The 19,890-nt window shown below is 47.4% G+C and overlaps 1 protein-coding gene across 2 annotated transcripts in view; it reads left to right on the top strand.

Moving 5' to 3' along the window:
* The window catches only part of LOC142660601 (sodium/calcium exchanger 1-like), a 140,165-nt gene that overhangs the window by 9,894 nt on the left and 110,381 nt on the right, over window positions 1-19,890 (top strand). For both annotated transcript variants that reach the window (XM_075837269.1, XM_075837268.1), the window contains exon 2: window positions 2,607-4,360. In XM_075837269.1, the coding sequence (XP_075693384.1) occupies window positions 2,652-4,360 (1,709 nt within the window). In that variant the 5' untranslated portion in view covers window positions 2,607-2,651. The remainder of the gene's footprint in view (window positions 1-2,606; window positions 4,361-19,890) is intronic.

Genomic DNA, 19,890 nt, shown 5'->3' with positions numbered 1-19,890 from the left:
ATTAATCGTGTACCGTTTTCCCTTTTACTGCCAGCTTGAAACATGTGCCAAATCCAATTTGATAAAGAGGGAAAGAAAAAGTCAAGATCAACTGTCAAGATCTTTACATGTCTGTTAATTTATGGATACCCCAACGCACACATGATATTAAAAGCTGGTCATAGATGTGACAATTTAGCTCATGATACAACCAAAAGTCAATCATTACATATAATTCTGTCCATAGTGATCAAATACAAGCCTATGAAGTAATTTCAATTTTTAGGAACATTTCTTGGACATGTTGTTTGATTTTGATCATTAAAAGGGTTGTATGAGCTTAAAGAGGCTCTGTCACCAGATTTTGCAACCCCTATCTGCTATTGCAGCAGATCGGCGCTGCAATGTAGATTACAGTAACGTTTTTATTTTTAAAAAACGAGCATTTTTGGCCAAGTTATGACCATTTTCGTATTTATGCAAATGAGGCTTGCAAAAGTACAACTGGGCGTGTTGAAAAGTAAAAGTACAACTGGGCGTGTATTATGTGCGTACATCGGGGCGTGTTTACTACTTTTACTAGCTGGGCGTTGTGTATAGAAGTATCATCCACTTCTCTTCAGAACGCCCAGCTTCTGGCAGTGCAGCACTGTGACGTCACTCACAGGTCCTGCATCGTGTCGGCACCAGAGGCTACACTTGATTCTGCAGCAGCATCAGCATTTGCAGGTAAGTAGCTACATCGACTTACCTGCAAACGCCGATGCTGCTGCAGAATCATCTGTAGCCTCTGGTGCCGACACGATGCAGGACCTGTGAGTGACGTCACAGTGCTGCACTGCCAGAAGCTGGGCGTTGTGAAGAGAAGTGGATGATACTTCTATACACAACGCCCAGCTAGTAAAAGTAGTAAACACGCCCCGATGTACGCACATAATACACGCCCAGTTGTACTTTTACTTTTCAACACGCCCAGTTGTACTTTTGCAAGCCTCATTTGCATAAATACGAAAATGGTCATAACTTGGCCAAAAGTGCTCGTTTTTTAAAAATAAAAACGTTACTGTAATCTACATTGCAGCGCCGATCTTCTGCAATAGCAGATAGGGGTTGCAAAATCTGGTGACAGAGCCTCTTTAAGAAAACATGGTTGCTTGGTTCCTTCCAGAAACAGTGCCACTCTTGTCCATATGCTATGTCTGGTATTGCCGTTTAGTCCTATTCATTTGAATAGGGCAGAGCTGCAATATCAGACAGGACAATGGACAAGTGTGACACTGTTTCTGAAAGGAAGCTAGCAGCCATGTTTTTCTACTCTCATTCAACACCTTTAGGCTATGTTCACACGGGGTCTTTTGCCGAGTTTTTTGACGCGGAAACCGCGTCGCAAAACTCGGCAGAAACGGCCCGAGAACGCCTCCCATTGATTTCAATGGGAGGCGTCGGCGTCTTTTTCCCGCGAACAGTAAAACTGCCTCGCGGGAAAAAGAAGCGACATGCCCTATCTTCGGGCGCTTCCGCCTCCGACCTCCCATTGACTTCAATGGGAGGCAGGAGAAAGCGTGTTTTATGCCCGCGGCGCTCAATGGCCGCGGGCGAAAAACGGCGCGATAATTGCTGTTCACACGGAGTATTTTGGGGGAGGAATATCTGCCTCAAAATTCCGTTTGGAACTTTGAGGCAGATATTCCTCCCCCAAAATACTCCGTGTGAACATAGCCTTAGAGGGTAACTAAACGTTCAACAAACGTCTGACATGTCAAAATGACATGTCAGAAGTTTTGGTCACTGGGGATCTGAGCACTGAGACCACCACCGATCACTAAAACGAAGCGGCTGAAGCACTCGGGTGAGCGCTGAGCCGCTTGCTTTCTGTTTTTTTTTCTCTGAAAGCCGAGCAGTTGGTGTACGGACTCAATAGAAAGTCTATGAGCCCGTACTAAGCTACATCAGCTTTCCAAAAAAAGCAGAACAGAAACTAAGCGGCTCATCGCTCGCACGAGCGCTTCTGCTGCTTCGTTTAAGCGATCGGTGGGGGTCTGAGTGCTCCGACCCCAGTGATCAAAACTTCTGACATGTCACTATGACATGTCAGAAGTTTGTTGAACGTTTACTTACCCTTTAATTGTATGATTTGCCAATTTAATAAGTAGGATTAGCCTGAAGCCTTCTCATCTAGTGTTCACTGTGGATGAAAAAAACATTCTCACACTCCCTTTTTTTGTGCACTAGTTTTATATGTGAGTCCACCATTTCTTGACCAATTGCACCCAAGTTTTTGTACTCAACGATTCACAATAAGCGTTGCTGGGTTATTGTAGTATGTTTTCTTCTATAGCGAATACACATATAATGCAAGTTTAAAGGCTTGTAAGCATGGGAGTTTTTCGTTGTAGAACAGCTGAGTTTGTTTTTTGGCTCAACTCATGGTAATATCACAGCATGTTATCTGTGCGATACCTATCTTATCATAACAGTTAGTTAAAATAGTGAACAAAAGAAGTAGTCAAAACGTTATATACAGAGATAGATAGATAGATAGATAGATAGATAGAAGAATTAAAGATTATTTCCTAGTTTATGTTGGTCACTTGCTATTAATAATACATATATATATTTTTTTTTAGGTGATCCAACTTTCCCTTGTCCATCTCTTCCCGTCTTTCTCCACCATGTATTTATTCCTTTTTTCCCTATTGCTCTTCCCTTCAATACTTGATGCTTCTACTCCTTCTCCAAACGCTTCTACTTGTGGACCAATTCAAAGGGAAGAGTGCACAGATGGCGTCCTACTGCCTGCGTGGCTACCGCATCCTCCGTCCACAGGGGACCGTGCAGCACGTGCTATTGTCTACTTTGTGGCTCTTGTCTACATGTTCTTGGGAATGTCCATCATAGCTGACCGTTTTATGGCATCCATTGAGGTCATCACTTCACAAGAGCGTCGAATCACATTTAGAAGACCCAATGGAGAGGTGACAGTGACAAGTGTACGCCTCTGGAATGAAACAGTTTCAAACCTTACTCTGATGGCCCTGGGATCATCAGCCCCAGAGATTTTGCTTTCTATAATTGAGGTGGTGGGAAGAGGCTTTGAAGCAGGTGACATGGGCCCCAGCACTATCGTTGGCTCAGCTGCTTTTAACATGTTTGTGATTATTGGTCTTTGCGTTGCGGTAGTCCCTGAGGGTGAGAGTCGCCGCATCCGGCACCCACGCGTCTTTGCAGTGACTGCATTTTGGAGTGTCTTTGCTTATGTTTGGCTTTTCCTGATTTTGTCCTGGTTTTCTCCTGGAGAGGTGGAAGTTTGGGAAGCACTACTGACATTCTTCTTTTTCCCAGTGTGTGTTCTACAGGCCTGGCTGGCAGACCGACGTTTGCTATTTTACCGATACTCAGGACGAAGGGGAGGTCGAGCGAAATACAGAGCTGGCAAAAGCCGGGGTGTTTTGGTTGGTGCAGAAGATGCAGGTGGACAAGAGGATATAAGGGAAATGAGGATGGCCTGTGGAGAAAGTGGCATAGAATTGGAAGAGGAAGAGGAAGAAGAACGAAGAGATATGGCCAGAGTATTTAAAGACATGCGTCAACGGTATCCTGGAAAAGACATGGAACAACTGATGGAGTTAGCAAATTACCAGGCTCTTGTGCAACAGCAAAAAAGCAGAGCATTTTACAGGATCCAGGCCACTAGGATGATGATTGGTGCTGGGAATGTACTAAAGAAACATGCAGCAGATCAGGCAAGAAGGGCTTTGACAGATGGTGGGACTAGAGAAGGACAGGGGGGAGGTAGAGGAGGGGAAGAGGATCCCTGGTCAGAAGTAGAATTTGAACACACGCACTACCAATGCTTTGAAAATTGTGGAACAGTTAGTGTGTGGGTATTGTGTAAGGGAGCAGAGGGTGAAGGGGCAGTCCAGGTAGACTACAGGACTGAGGATGGAACAGCTAATGCTGGGTCAGACTATGAACTGGCAGAAGGAACTCTTATGTTCCAACCTGGCGAAAGCAAGAAGGAGCTTCGTCTCGGCATCATTGATGATGATGTTTTTGAGGAAGATGAACATTTCTACGTGCAACTAAGCAACCCACGCAGGGCGCGAGGTGTGAGGGATGGATCTGGGCGTGTAAGGCTGGGAACAGGGAGGAGAGCCACAGTGACTATATTTGATGATGATCATGCAGGTATATTTAGCTTTGATTCAGGCAGCATGAGAGTGAGTGAAAGTGTAGGTACTATGAGGGCAAAAGTGGTAAGGGGATCAGGTGCAAGAGGAAAAGTTGTAATACCTTATAGGACAAGTGAAGGTACTGCAAAGGCTGGAGAAGACTACCTGGAAGTAGCTGGGAAAGTGGAGTTTCAGAATGATGAGACCACGTGAGTATTGAAATTCCATATTTCATAAATAAAGTAAGACAGTGTATTTAAGGCAATAAATTAAAACATTGAAGTCCATTCCTCACTGTTTTCATAAAATATAAATAAAATCAATGTTTTATATTCTAGCAGAATCTCTGTGGTTTAGGATGTGAAGGGTGAAGCAATAATGTGTGTTAACAAATTTATATTTAATATTCCAAATTCTAATGTAAGGTAATGGAACATGCAATTTTCTAATTGCTAAAATATGGATAGATTTAAGAAAGATTTCATCTTACTTGAAAAACAAAACATACAGGGTCAAATTGGTCTATAATATAACACCTACAAGGAGTTCCTCTGCTTTAACAAACAAGGGCGACACTTTTATTAGCTAAACCAAAAAACAAAATGGAGGAAAAGAATGCCCAAAGCGGCCGATCTTAAAAAATAGAATTGTATTAATATATCAAATGTTTACACAGATACAGAAAGTATATAAAAAAAGAGGAGAGTAGGAGCACACAAGAATATGGCCCGCCACTATGTACCATTCGTGCCTACCGTGCCATATACAAACACACATGTAAGGGGTAGATATAAATGCAAACTGAAACCCCAATAAGATAGGTGAATGACTGAGTTTATAATGTGTATGAAGCGCCAATATTGCATGTACACAGCCAAATACCCAAATGTCCAAGAAATATAATGTGCGTATGTAAAAAAGACAAAGTAAACCAAACTACTGTAATAGGTGATGTTACATTGTATAAAGCAGCCAATTGAGCAAATGAGTGCACTGCCATAAATAATGTCTCAACAAAGATATATAGAGTAGACTATGATATACAATTACATCCCAGAATATTTTTGGAATGGGAATAGTCAAATTAGTGAGACAGAAAAAAAATGTGTCAGTAAAAAGTAACACTCACCCCTATACATACTAGTATTACTGGCGTGATAGGCAACTAAGGATAATGGCAACCGCCCCAATGCACGTTTCACTACGCTCTGGCTTCATCAAACTGGTCTATGCCATGGCTTCTCAATCCTTTTCTACAGGGGTCTTCAACAGTCAGTAGGTGAGGAAATCTTGGCAACACCATTCATCATAGTCAATGCCAAAATTTGTCAAATGTTCTCAATTTATGTTAAAATGTTTCCAGAACCCAGTATAACATAAAAATAAGCACAAGAGGAGTCAGTCATGTTGCTATACCAAAGATTGGTGTAACCAAAGTAGTCATGTTGCTATACCAAAGATTAGTGCAACCAAAGAAAGGCTTATAATCACGTATGTACAGTGCCTAGCGAAAGTGTTCACTGCCTTGGTGTTTTTCCTGTTTTGTTGCTTTACAATCTGGAATTAAAATAGATTTTAAATTTGATTTTATGTAACGGACCTGACAAAACAGTGCACATTGTTACAGTGGAAAAAAAATAACCAAAAACGAAAAAGTTGTGAGTGCATATGTATTCACCCCCTTTTCTATGAAACCCATAAATAAGTTCTGGTTAAACCAATTAACTTCAGAAGTCACATAATAAATTGTATAAGGTCCCCCTATGTATAAGCAAAGTGTCACATGATCTGTCACATGATGTCAGTATAAATACACCTGTTCTGAAAAGCCTCTGATTCTGCAACACAACTAAGCAAGCAACATGAAGACCAAGGAGTTCTCCAAATAGGTCAGAGACAAAGTTGTGGAGAAGAATAGATCAGGGTTGGGTTATAGTTTTTTTCCCAAAACTCCCAGACCGGCCAAGGAGGGCATTAATCATAAATTCAACAAAGACACCAACGACAACAATTAAGGAGCTCCACAGTGGAGATATAAATATCTGTCCATAGGACAACTATAAGCCGTACACTCCACAGAGTGGGGCTTTATGCAAGAAAGGCTAGAAAAAAATCCTTTTTCATTGTCAGGGACTGAAAAACTGGTCAGGATTGAAGGAAAAATGGATAGCAGTATATACAGAAGAGGCTGGACGCAGCTGCAGGCTTGAGGGAAGCCGACATGACCGTCCTGGTAGGGAAAGGGTTAATGTTAAGAGGTGAGGGAAAGGTGAAGGAGCTGAAGGAGGGACGGGGAGGAGCTAGGGGGGACGGGGGGGCCGTTACTGCGCTTCCCGCTGTTTCTCGGCATTGAGCCGGAAGCAGCGGGAGGAGTAATACACAAGAAGCAAAGCTCCCCGTTGCCCGGCTTTTTAGTATGGCAGAGGCCCTGATTTTAGAGCGGCTGCGTGCCGCTGCTGTGCACCACGGTCCCGGATGGCTGGAGGAGACCGTGGCTGCATTAACGCGGATCCCGGACGCCGTTTCGCCACGTCGGGCACGGCGTTCGGGGTCTGTTGTAAGGGACAGGCTCCCCTCCCCCGGCCCCCCTACGAGCATGGCTATGGCGGCGGGGGGGGAGTCGGCAACAACCGCTCCTGCGCTGGGCAGGCAGAGAGCGGTAGCAGGGGTGACGGCGATGCAGGCTGTGTCGACCCGTCCCTCTCGGCGGTCCCGACCTCCAGAGCGCCTGAGTCCGGAGGTAGTCCCGCGGACACGGCGTCGCAGAGGGAGCCCGATCCCGGACGCTGCAGGCCAGGCAGCTGGGAGGACCGCCCCTTCCCAGGCCCTGCGTCCTGGCAGGAATCCCAGGCCGCGACGGGGTCCGGCGGTAAGCAGGGAGTCGCAGGCCGGGCTCCCTGTCACCCCTCCCCCATCAGATGGAAGATGTCGAGAGCAAGGTACGGCCGCCCCGCATGGTGATGTTCCGGCCAGGGGGCAGGCTTCGTCAGGATCGTCTAGACGGACGACTAGATCTGCAGCGACGTCGAGGCAACAGGTCCGGTCGGAAGTCTGGGTCCCGGCGGTCGGGCGGCAGGTTGCCGGCCCATCGGTCAGCGCGTCCTCATCCCCTTTCCGAAGAGGTCGTTGGGAGGGACAGTCGTCGGCGAGAGAAGAACTGGAGGAAGGTGAACTGGACGTCTATCGTCGAGGTCAGGATGGTCCGGCTGACGGGAACACAGCGCCTGTGCAGCCCGGTGAGTGTATAACTCCATTATTGTCTTATCCAGCGATTTTTATGTCGGGTGTCGGCGGGGGGGCTGCTAGCATAGCATCGGGGGCCGGTAGTGGCGCGGGCGGACGCGACGGAGCGGGTTTGGCAGATTTAGTGGGTTGCTTACGGGAGCTGGTGGGGCGCCTGGATAGGGCCGCGGCGCCGGTAGTAACGGAAGTGTCCCCTGCGGTAGTTTGGGAAGGCCCCAGGGAAGTGGGATCGTTGCAGGCGCGTCCTGTGGTGGCGGTTAGAGAGGCGGTCGCGGTGTCGGTGCAGACTGAGGCACAGAAGGACGGCGATCGAGTGCGCATGGACGATCGTGCTCGGGGGGAGGTGTATGTTTGTTTTGAGGGTCCGTTGGGGGCGCATTTAAAGCAGGAGGTGCGTGATCGGATCTGGAAAGATGAATATGTTGAAATTTTTTCTCTCTTGCCGCTGGCTAAATTCAATTTGGATAAGAGCAAGCGGGATGAGAGTAAAAAGGACGAGGAGGAACGGCGGCGGTATAGGCTTATCCCGCAGACGTTCGTTAATTGGTCGCAGGCGTTCGCCATATTGGCTAGTGTGATAGGGGAAAAGGCGCCGGAAAATTGTTCGGCGTTATTTTGTTATTTTGATGCTATTGGGGAGGCTCATAGGGCGTATGGGGGTCAGGCGTGGCTGCGATATGATGAGCAATTCCGTCAGCGGAAGGCGGTTCGGCCGGCGATTCGGTGGGACCAGAAGGATATTGCTCTCTGGTTACGGGTTACGGCTCCGGTTAGGCAGCCCTTTCCCGGGAGCGGTGGCCAGGGAGGCCAGACTAGTCAGAGTGGACCAAGCGGCGGGGGAAAGGCGGGGTTTTGCTGGCAATTCAATGAAGGCCAGTGCAAGTTCGGGGCCACGTGCAAGTTCAAGCACGTGTGCTCCGAGTGTAATGGGGCATCACACGGGGCGGCAAAATGTCTGCGGAAAAAGAGGTCCGGGAACCAGCACGGGGCTGGTCAAGGGGGTGTCGCCGGTGAGGGTGGAAAGGATGGCCCCTTATCTAAATGAGTATCCGGATAGGGCGGCAGCTAAGTTGCTTTATGAAGGGTTTAGTGTTGGTTTTGTTATTCCTCCGCCTCCTTATGAGGTTCCGGTTACGCGGAGAAATTTAAAATCGGCTTACTTGCATGCGGAAGTCGTGTCGGAAAAGTTGTTAAAAGAAGTTTCGTTGGGGCGCATGTCGGGGCCATTTGTGGAGTCGCCGGTGAAAGATTTAGTTGTGTCCCCTTTGGGTATTGTCCCTAAACGCGAGCCCGGAAAGTTTCGTTTGATTCAACATTTATCGTATCCCAAAGGTTCGTCGGTAAATGACGGGATTGATCACGAGTTGTGTTCCGTAGTTTATACCTCATTCGATAAGGCGGTGGGGTTAGTGCGGGCTGCGGGTCCGGGGGCGCTGCTAGCAAAAACCGACATCGAGGCGGCGTTCAGGTTGTTGCCGGTGCATCCAGAAAGCCAACGGCTGTTGGGTTGTTTTTGGAATGGGGCCTTTTACGTGGATCGGTGCCTTCCGATGGGGTGTTCTCTTTCTTGTGCATACTTCGAGGCGTTTAGTAGCTTCGTGGAGTGGGTAACGAGGGGAGTATCCGGGGTCGATTCGTTGATCCATTACTTAGATGATTTTTTGTGCGTTGGCCCGGGGGGTTCGCCGGTTTGCGGTAACTTGCTTCATGCCCTGCAGAAGGTGGCGAGGGATTTTGGGATCCCTTTGGCGCCGGAAAAAACGGAGGGCCCGGTAGCGACGATTTGTTTCTTGGGAATCGAAATTGACTCGGTGGCAATGGAGTGTCGGCTCCCGGCGGATAAGCTGGGTGCTTTGAGGCTGGAGGTGCGACGGGCTTGTAGAAGGAAGAAAATGTCGCTGAGGGAGCTTCAGTCGCTGCTGGGGAAGTTGAATTTCGCCTGCCGGATTATGCCGATGGGGAGGGTGTTTGGTAGAAGGTTGGCGGCGGCAACGGCGGGAGTGCGGGCGCCGCATCATTTTGTGAGGCTCAAGGAGGAGCACCGAGCTGATCTTCAGGTTTGGGATGACTTCTTGGGCCAGTACAATGGTCGCTCGCTATGGATGGCCCCAGCGCAGGATACGAGTGATCTGAATATTTTCACGGATGCGGCTGGGGCGGGTGGCTTTGGAGCTTACGGGGGAGGTCCGTGGTGCGCAGGTCAATGGCCGGCTAGCTGGGTGTCCAGTGGATTGACGCGGAATCTGGCCCTGCTCGAGCTGTTTCCCATCGTGGTGGCGGCTACCATTTGGGGGGACAGGCTCAGGGATAAGAAGGTCCGTTTTTACTGCGACAACATGGGGGTGGTGCTTGCCATTAATAACATCACGGCGTCCTCTCCTCCGGTAGTTCAATTGTTGCGACATTTAGTGTTGGTGTGTTTGTCGCTGAACGCGTGGGTGGTGGCGGTGCATGTCCCGGGTGTACGGAATTGTGTTGCTGATGCTCTTTCTCGCTCGCAGTGGGACCGGTTTCGGCAATTGGCCCCGGGAGCGGAACGTCTCGGTTTGGCGTGTCCGGATCATCTATGGGATCTGGTATCGGTCCCGTAGAGCAGCTGTTACAAAGGTCTTTGGCGCGCACGACGTGGAGGGCTTATGCTGCTTGTTGGAGGCAGTGGGAGGAGTGGGTAAGAGAGTTGGGTGATGTTAATACGGATAGAGACAGGTTGGTGGCACTTTTGTATTGGTTAGGGGATGCCTGGGAGGGGGGGTTTTCAGTAGCGAAGGTGAACCGGTTTATATCCGCGGTGGCGTTTGGGCTTAAGTTGCGGGGCTTGCGGGATGTATCGAAGGAATTTCTGGTATCGCAGGCTTTGAAGGGGTTGCGCAGAGGTAGGGTGGAGGCGGATAGTAGAAGGCCGGTGTCGTTTGCTTTGCTGGGCTTGTTGGGCGGTTCATTGGCATCGGTATGTCGTTCTTCAGATGAAATGGATTTGTTTCGGTTGGCTTTCTCGTTGGCGTTCTTCGGAGCATTTAGAATAGGTGAGTTGGTGTCGCCAAGTACTAAACAGGCAGGGGGGCTGAGATCTGGGGAGGTGAGCCTTTTTGCAGATCGGTTGGAGGTATGGTTGCGTAGATCAAAAACTGACCAATTAGGGAAGGGAAAACTGATAGTTTTGTTCGCTCTCCCGGGGTCGGTCATGTGCCCAGTAGAGTGCATGCGGGGTTTTACAAAAAACAGGGGGTCTCCAGATTTGCCTTTGTTACGTCATGTGGACGGGTCGTTCTTGTCCAGGTTTCAGTTTGGAGCTGTTTTTAAAAAATGTTTGACGGCGGTTGGGGTTGCGGCAGGCTCATATTCATCTCATTCCTTCCGGATTGGCGCAGCAACGGAAGCAGGGCGCTGGGGGTTGGATGATGAGGGGGTGAGGCGTATTGGTCGTTGGGAGTCAAAAAGGTTTAAGTCCTATGTCCGCCCCCATATGTTGTAATTTTGTTGTTTATGCTTGCAAATGTTATATGGTGGTGCCTAACTGTGTTTTCCGTTTCAGATTCGCCTCCTTGTCTGGTGTGGTTGATGGGTCATTCGTACGTGCACTGGGGGGCTTTGAGGGCGGACGTCCGCCCGGATGGTCGCCAGTTGCGCATTCCGCGACAGGATGCGGTTGTGCATTGGCTGGGGTTTAGAGGTATGTCGTGGAACAGGGTGTTGGCGGAATTCCAGACATATGTGCGGCTTGATAGGGTTCCGGAGGTTTTAGTGTTGCACGTGGGTGGGAATGACTTAGGAGTCCGCCCTTTTCGTGAGTTGGTGCGGGATATCAAACATGATTTGTTGTGTTTGTGGGTATCTTATCCCAAGTTGGTGGTAGTGTGGTCGGACATAGTCCCAAGGAAGCATTGGCGGTTAGCTAGATCGGTGGAGAGAGTCAATAAGGCTCGGATAAAAGTTAACCGGGCGGTGTCCCGTTTTGTGGCAAAGAACGGGGGCATTTGCGTGAGGCATAGGGATTTGGAGTCAGGATTGGGGAATTTCTGGAGGAGTGACGGGGTTCATCTGACCGAGGTTGGCATTGATATTTGGAGCTTGGCTATAGCAGAAGGCATAGAAAGGGCGGTGGTGGTGTGGAGGAACTCACAGGCTTAAGGTGGTCAAGGCCTGTTTCGCGGTGGCGGGGGGAGTCCTTGAGGCCAGTCAGTACAAAATGGTGGGGGGGTCGCATCGGGGGTATGCGTCCCCCAAAAAAGGTACATGGTTGAAGACTTCATCGGGTGTTATCCCTTTGAAGTGGTCTTCTGGTAGAAGGTATGTCACTTGAAGGCTTCATCGGGTGTTATCCCTTTGAAGTGGACTTCTAGTGGTCGGTATATCACTTGAGGGCTTCAACGGGTGTTATCCCCTTGAAGTGGACTTCTAGTGGTTGGAGCCATCTGCAGAGGTGAACGGTGCTTCCGAGCTGGTTTACGGCTGGAGGTAATTAGTGGTTTGCAGATGGCTAATTCGGTGTGTTCTTGAAAGGAACATCTGAAGGGGCTTCAAGGACTTCCTCTGCTCGGGTTAATGTTAACGTTTAATTGTTATTTATGATTCTGACCCATGTTGGGTCATGTGAATTATTAGGAGGAATTCTCTGGTGGATTCCTAACTAGTTATCCGAATGTTTCGGATTTAAATTGTTTTTATAAAACTGTGAAATTAATAAACGGCTGCTGTGGCCATTTCACATCCAACCTCGGTGTCATGTGTCGTTACTAAATGGGGGTGGGGGATAGTATGGTTTAAGGTTAACACACGACTCTACCTAGGCAGGTCAAGAAGAGGCTGGACGCAGCTGCAGGCTTGAGGGAAGCCGACATGACCGTCCTGGTAGGGAAAGGGTTAATGTTAAGAGGTGAGGGAAAGGTGAAGGAGCTGAAGGAGGGACGGGGAGGAGCTAGGGGGGACGGGGGGGCCGTTACTGCGCTTCCCGCTGTTTCTCGGCATTGAGCCGGAAGCAGCGGGAGGAGTAATACACAAGAAGCAAAGCTCCCACCCTCCCACCCTTGTTTTGTTACTCCTTAGGTCTTCTGTACGTCCGTATATGAGCGTTGTGTTTTATTTTGTGTGTTTATTTAACATGTTTTTCTTTTTTCCGGAGTAGGTTCTGTTGTCATGGCAGCTGGCGGGGGGAGTCCTTGAGGCCAGTCAGTACAAAATGGTGGGGGGGTCGCATCGGGGGTATGCGTCCCCCAAAAAAGGTACATGGTTGAAGACTTCATCGGGTGTTATCCCTTTGAAGTGGTCTTCTGGTAGAAGGTATGTCACTTGAAGGCTTCATCGGGTGTTATCCCTTTGAAGTGGACTTCTAGTGGTCGGTATATCACTTGAGGGCTTCAACGGGTGTTATCCCCTTGAAGTGGACTTCTAGTGGTTGGAGCCATCTGCAGAGGTGAACGGTGCTTCCGAGCTGGTTTACGGCTGGAGGTAATTAGTGGTTTGCAGATGGCTAATTCGGTGTGTTCTTGAAAGGAACATCTGAAGGGGCTTCAAGGACTTCCTCTGCTCGGGTTAATGTTAACGTTTAATTGTTATTTATGATTCTGACCCATGTTGGGTCATGTGAATTATTAGGAGGAATTCTCTGGTGGATTCCTAACTAGTTATCCGAATGTTTCGGATTTAAATTGTTTTTATAAAACTGTGAAATTAATAAACGGCTGCTGTGGCCATTTCACATCCAACCTCGGTGTCATGTGTCGTTACTAAATGGGGGTGGGGGATAGTATGGTTTAAGGTTAACACACGACTCTACCTAGGCAGGTCAAGGGTAAATCTGGAGGAAAACCTGTCTTAGTCTGCCAGAGATTTGAGACCGTGACGAAGGTTTACATTTCAGCAGGGCAAAGCTACACTGGAGTGGTTTAAGGGGAAACATTTAAATGTCTTGAAATGGCCGCGTCAAAGCCCAGACCTCACTGCAATAGAAAATCTGTGGCATGACGTGAAGACTGCTGTACACCAACACAACACATCTAACTTGAAGTAGCTGGATCAGCTTTGTTATTCCTGGAAGAATGGCAAAAATCCCGGTGTCTAGTTGTGCTAAACTAATAGAGAAATACCCCAAGAGACTTACATCTGTAATTGCAGCAAAATATGGCTATACAAAGTATTAATTTTCAGGGGTGAATACTTATGCACATTAAAATTCTCTGTTTTTTTTGTCTTTTTTTTGTTTGTGCCATTTATATATTTTTTTACACCTTTCAAAGTGGTAGACATGTTTTATCCATATTTATTGAAGGTTGTAATGCAATAAGAGAGGAAAACCATGAAGGGCGTGAATATGCAAGGGACTGTATATATCCATTCACTATTATTAGCATATAACCTTAACCCTTTTGTGCTTTCTATTGTCAATATACGGTTCTGGCGCCTGTGCCTTAAAGGGGTTTTCTACTACTGGACAACTGATGACCTATCCATTGGATAGGTCATCAGTACATGATCTGTGGGGGTCCGACACCTGGACCCCGCACCGTTAAGCCGCTTTGGCTGCCTCCGAGCATCAGACATATATGCCGGAAGCAGTTGGCTCCACTGAATAACGGCCGAGCTGCAGTATTGCAGCTCTGCTCCTGTTCAAGTAAATAGGAGCAGAGCTGCAGTTCGGCAGCACAGTCGCTATGTATGGAGCCAACCGCTTCTGGCTCCGTACATCACATAATGGGCCATAACATCTGGTGCCGGGAGCGGCTTAAAGGTGCGGGGTCCGAGTGTCAGACCTGCACCGATTATATACTGATGACCTATCCAGTGGATAGGTGCTCAGTTGTTCAGTAGAGGACATCTTTAAAGAGGCTCTGTCACCAGATTTTGCAAACCCTATCTGCTATTGCAGCAGATAGGCGCTGCAATGTAGATTACAGTAACGTTTTTATTTTTAAAAAAACAAGCATTTTTGGCCAAGTTATGACCATTTTTGTATTTATGCAAATGAGGCTTGCAAAAGTACAACTGGGCGTGTTGAAAAGTAAAAGTACAACTGGGCGTGTATTATGTGCGTACATCGGGGCGTGTTTACTACTTTTACTAGCTGGGGTTTCTGACGAGAAGTATCATCCACTTCTCTTCAGAACGCCCAGCTTCTGGCAGTGCAGACACAGCCGTGTTCTCGAGAGATCACGCTGTGACGTCACTTCCCCAGGTCCTGCATCATGTCAGACGAGCGAGGACACATCGGCACCAGAGGCTACAGATGATTCTGCAGCAGCATCGGCGTTTGCAGGTAAATCGATGTAGCTACTTACCTGCAAACGCTGATGCTGCTGCAGAATCAACTGTAGCCTCTGGTGCCGATGTGGCCGACACGATGCAGGACCTGTGAGTGACGTCACAGATCTGCACTGCCAGAAGCTGGGCGTTCTGAAGAGAAGTGGATGATACTTCTCATCAGAACGCCCAGCTAGTAAAAGTAGTAAAAACGCCCCGATGTACGCACATAATACACGCCCAGTTGTACTTTTACTTTTCAACACGCCCAGTTGTACTTTTGCAAGCCTCATTTGCATAAATACAAAAATGGCCATAACTTGGCCAAAAATGCTCGTTTTTTAAAAATAAAAACGTTACTGTAATCTACATTGCAGCGCCTATCTGCTGCAATAGCAGATAGGGGTTGAAAAATCTGGTGACAGAGCCTCTTTAATGTTCGGTGCCGTACATTTATGACATAGTGACCACATGTGGGGAGAGTGCTATGGCAGCTGTGATTGACAGCCACCATTCCTTGCCATTTAGCCCCTTGCCAACATTTGACGTATGTTTATGTCATAACCAGGAAGAGGAAGTATTAAGAAGGCTCACAGGCTGAGCCCGGTCCATACTGAGCGGGTGTCAACTGTATGTTACAGCCAACACCTCACTGCATTGGACAGGATCGGAGATAACGCCGATACCGGCCGTGTAACTACTTAGATGCTTTGGTTAATAGCGACCACGGCATCTAAGCTGTTAGAAAAAGGGGAGCAACCCCCTCCAACAGCCCATTGCCCCTACCTTGATGCGGTGGGATTATATCGCAGGCTTTTTCTGTGATTTGACTGCAATGCAAATATACCCTAAGGGCATGGCCAGACGTGGCGGATTTCCTCTTGAATTCCGCAGCGGACACTCCGCAGCGTTAATCCGCAGCGGAGCCGTTTCTCCATTGACTTCCACTTTTATTTAGCAGTGTTCGTTTAGACGATGCGTAAAATTCTGCTGCGGAGCATAGGCTGCGGTGTGGAATTTGGTGTCCGCAGCATGCAATGGCTGTTGCGGAGTTGTGGCGGACTGGTTGCGGACTCACGGCGGAATTTCTCCATTGACTTCAATGGAGATTCTAAATTCCGCAATGAAGTCCGCAGCTGTCATGAAAATGTTATATGTGCTGCGGATGCGTCTTGCTTTTTTGACATGACATTTCTTCATTCTGGCTGGGCCTATGTATTTCTAGGTCTACAGCCAGACTGAGGAAGTCAATGGGGCTCCCGTAATTACGGGAGCGTTGCTAGGAGACGTCAGTAAATAGTCACTGTCCAGGGTGCTGAAAGAGTTAAGCGATCGGCAGTAACTGTTTCTGCACCCTGGACAGTGACTACCGATCCCAATATACAGCAACCTGTAAAATAAATAGAAGTTCATACTTACCGAGAACTCCCTGCTTCTGTCTCCAGTCCGGCTTCCCAGGATGACGTTTCAGTCTAAGTGACGGCTGCAGCCAATCACAGGCTGCAGCGGTCACATGGACTGCCGCGTCATCCAGGGAGGTCGGGCTGGATGCCGAAAGAGGGACGCGTCACCAAGACAACGGCCGGTAAGTATGAAATTCTTTTACTTTCACTAGGGAAAGTGCTGTCCCTTCTCTCTATCCTGCACTGATAGAGAGAAGGGAAGCACTTTTACCGCAGTCCGCAGCAGCTAGTCCGCATCAATTTACTGCACATTTTGGGCAGATCCGCCGCAGAATCTGCAGCGCAGATTCTGTGCGGCATTGATGCGGACAGTTGCGGAGGAAATCCGCCACGTGTGGGCATGCCCTAAGGCTATGTTCACATGTAGCAGATTTGCTGTGGATTTTCCGTCCGGATTTGCGGATGGAAATTTTTAAGGGGAAGCAGAAGCAGCAAAGTGAATGAGATTTGAAAATAATAATACACGGTATATTAATTTTTTTTATTCTTTGCGTTCATGACCACCTGAAGACCACACAGTACTTAAGGCACGCTGAGTTTTCTTCATATTTCGTGCTGGTTTTCTTGTGAGATTGTTTTGTTTCTTCCCCATTGGCTTCCACTGGAAAAAAAAACAGTACACAAGACCCACAGAACATATCCAATCACGGGCTGCAGCGGTCACATGGGATGAAATGTTATCCCATGAGACTGGGCTGCAGGATGGCAGAGAGACGCGTCGCCATGGCTACATAAATATCAAACTTTTTTTATGTGCAGTTTTCCGAAGCAGACATTCCGGCCGAAAAACTGCACCGCAGTTTGGTGCATTTTTTCGTCCGGAATACCCTGCGGTGCACATGTCGGGTACGCAGTGTGCTTTTGCGCAACGTATCCGCCCTGTGTAAACATACCATTAATCTAGGGCAGGGCCGGCTCCAGATTTATGTGGGCCCTTGGGCGACACAGACTTAGTAGGCCCCTTTGCGGGGGAACTCACAGCGGCAGTAAAATTGCAGAAAACTTCACTTTGTGCCCCCATATAGACGTTAGGCCCTGTTTATGCCCCCATATAAAAATTAAGCCCCCAGTTTGTACCCTCATCAATTTAGTGCCCTCTGTAGATAGTGCCACAGAGCCACCCTCCCTGGTAGTGCCAGATAGCCCCCAGGTAGTGCCATGCAGCCCCTACCTTCCAGGTAGTGCCACACAGAATCCACCTCCCAGGTAGTGACACACAGCTCCCCTCCCAGGTAGTGCCACACAGCCCCCTCCTCCCAGGTAGTGCCACACAGCCCCCTCCCTGGTAGTGCCACACTGCCCCTCCCTGGTAGTGCCACACTGCCCCCTAACTGGTAGTGCCACACTGCCCCCTAACTGGTAGTGCCACACAGCCCCCTCCCTGGTAGTACCACACAGCCTCCCCTGTAGGTAGCAATTTGGGGTACCCTTTAGGAGTGGAATCTACAGCCAGAGCATTGCCGATTCTCTGGCTGGGGATTCCATTTCAGAAGAAACACCAGATGTCACTGTCCATATACGGCTAGTGATGTCAGGGGTAACCCTAGAGCCAAAGTCCCAGGCAGAGTGCTACTATGGACAGTGATGAAAGAGGCTTCCCCGGAGACGGAGTCCTGGAGCAGAGCCACTAGCGCTCTGCCTGGGACTCCTTCTCTCCTCCTGACATCACTGGTCATATATGGACAGTGATGTCAGAGGCTTCCTCAGAGATGGAGTCCCGGAGCAGAGCTGCTAGCACTCTGCCCGGGACTCCTCTCCCTCTGACATCACTGTCCATATATGGAGAGAAGAGGGAGAGAAGGAGTCCCAGGCAGAGCGCTGCAAGAGGCTCAGCTCTGGGACTCTGTCTCTGGGAAAGCCCCTGACACCACTGCCTGGGACTCCCTCTCTCCTCCTGAATCACTGTCCATATATGGACAGTGATGCCATGACAACAGCAGCGACAGCACCCGGCTGCCGAGTGGGCCCCCCCAAGGGTAGTGGGCCCCAGCACCTGATGCCGGCCCTGATCTAGGGCTCTACAGCCCCACGTGATCACAAGCAAGTCATGGTAAATCACAACATTATCACAACTCACAAACTGCTTCAATGTTTCCCTCTGAGGGATAAAGTTGCGGGCAACTAGCAACAATCGCAAGAATCTTGACTATTATAAAATACTTGCAGATGTCATGCAACTTTTTCCCGATACGAAAACAAGATTGGTAATTATGTTTCTTTTTCTTGCAGAGATATCAACATTTTTCTGTTTTGTTATGGTGGTCATTTTTTTTTTTTTTAAAGTGACAATAGGTAGTGAAGTCATATTGGTTCTCAATTTTGAATTAGCTTCTTAGAGACTGACCCTTTTTGTTTGCGTATCTCATTTTCTCAGCATCTTCCTTCAAAAAAAAGTTAGTTTAGTTCCTGGGAAGCTAATTCAAAAGTGATAAGCAATACGGCTAAACTTCCTGTTGTCACTTTTGCAAAAATGGCTGCTACAATAAAATAGAAAAGTGACAATAACTCTGTAAGTAAAAGAAACATAATTACCAGACTTTAGTTACTGATCTAACTTCCTATTCACTAATATATGGCAATTTATGGGGTTTGGGTTAAATTCCACAGAAAAAGCTGCAGCAAAATCAAATATGTTTAATATGCAATTTTTTCCCACTGCGGTAGGAGATCCTCCTGCTGCACACCACTACACTAATGTAATGCACCTTTATGCATAATGGCAGTAATGTGCACCACTGTCTGTCATATTCTCTTATCATAATATTGTATAATCCCTATCTGTCATTAAATTGAATCTTCACTTATGACTAACTTTATATCATCACCAAAGCTAGCATCTGGCATGTAATATATCTACGTTAAACTTTTTTGCTCTACAGTTCAGAAAACTGTTTTCTTTTTGTAAACAGTCAACGCGCAGGCTAACTTATGTTGATAAATCTTATTATGGCTTTGATTCTACTCAATACTTAATGTTATTTACACTTTCAGAAATCCATCCACATGCTGCAGAAACAACACCATTTAGATCTATGGAATGGATTCTCAGAAATATCTGCAACTAATTTGTTGCATGTGAACATACCCTTACAGTACTAAATTTTAAAAAAAGCACATAATAAGATCTGTCAACAGCAGCTTGTTGACAGCTTCCATGTAGCAGCAGGTTATTTATTTCTACACTGCACTTTAGTTTAGTGTTTTAAATATATTTTTCATCTTCATCTAACTGAAGTACTATATTCTTTTATGCAATATGTCACACTTAAACATAAAAACAAACAATAATTTGACTATATAATATATGGGATAAGTACAAAAAAATTTAAAGTTGTAAGAATTGGCTACATAAGAAATGGGCTACCACTGGCATTTTTAGTGAGTGAACAGATGCAGGGCTATTTGCAGTTGCATTCAGACATGTTTTATTATATTTAGGTAATGGAGGTGCTGAAGGTAATGGAGGTGCTTAGCGAACCTGACAGGAGTTTATTGTACCAAGTGAGATACTGTTAATTGTATACTTTTATAAATTGATCTGTTGTCTTCATACATAAAGACGATGCTAGAAACCAATGCAGTTAATGAGATCTCCCAAACAGAATGTGCAATGAGGGCATTCAAGATCCTATAGCAATGCTCCAGGCAGCACGGCATATGAAGGTCTGCTGGAACATGAGACACAACAATCTGAAAGTGGGGAGGAGGGGGTGGCGAAATCATAAATGTCAAATATGAAGACAAACTATGCAGTCTGCTGTAAATGAGCAAAAGGATTTATGTTATAAAAGGGTTAAATG

This window comes from Rhinoderma darwinii, chromosome 9, assembly GCF_050947455.1.
Source record: "Rhinoderma darwinii isolate aRhiDar2 chromosome 9, aRhiDar2.hap1, whole genome shotgun sequence".
NCBI classification, from domain to species: domain Eukaryota; kingdom Metazoa; phylum Chordata; class Amphibia; order Anura; family Rhinodermatidae; genus Rhinoderma; species Rhinoderma darwinii.
This window is presented reverse-complemented; position numbering and strand designations above follow the sequence as displayed.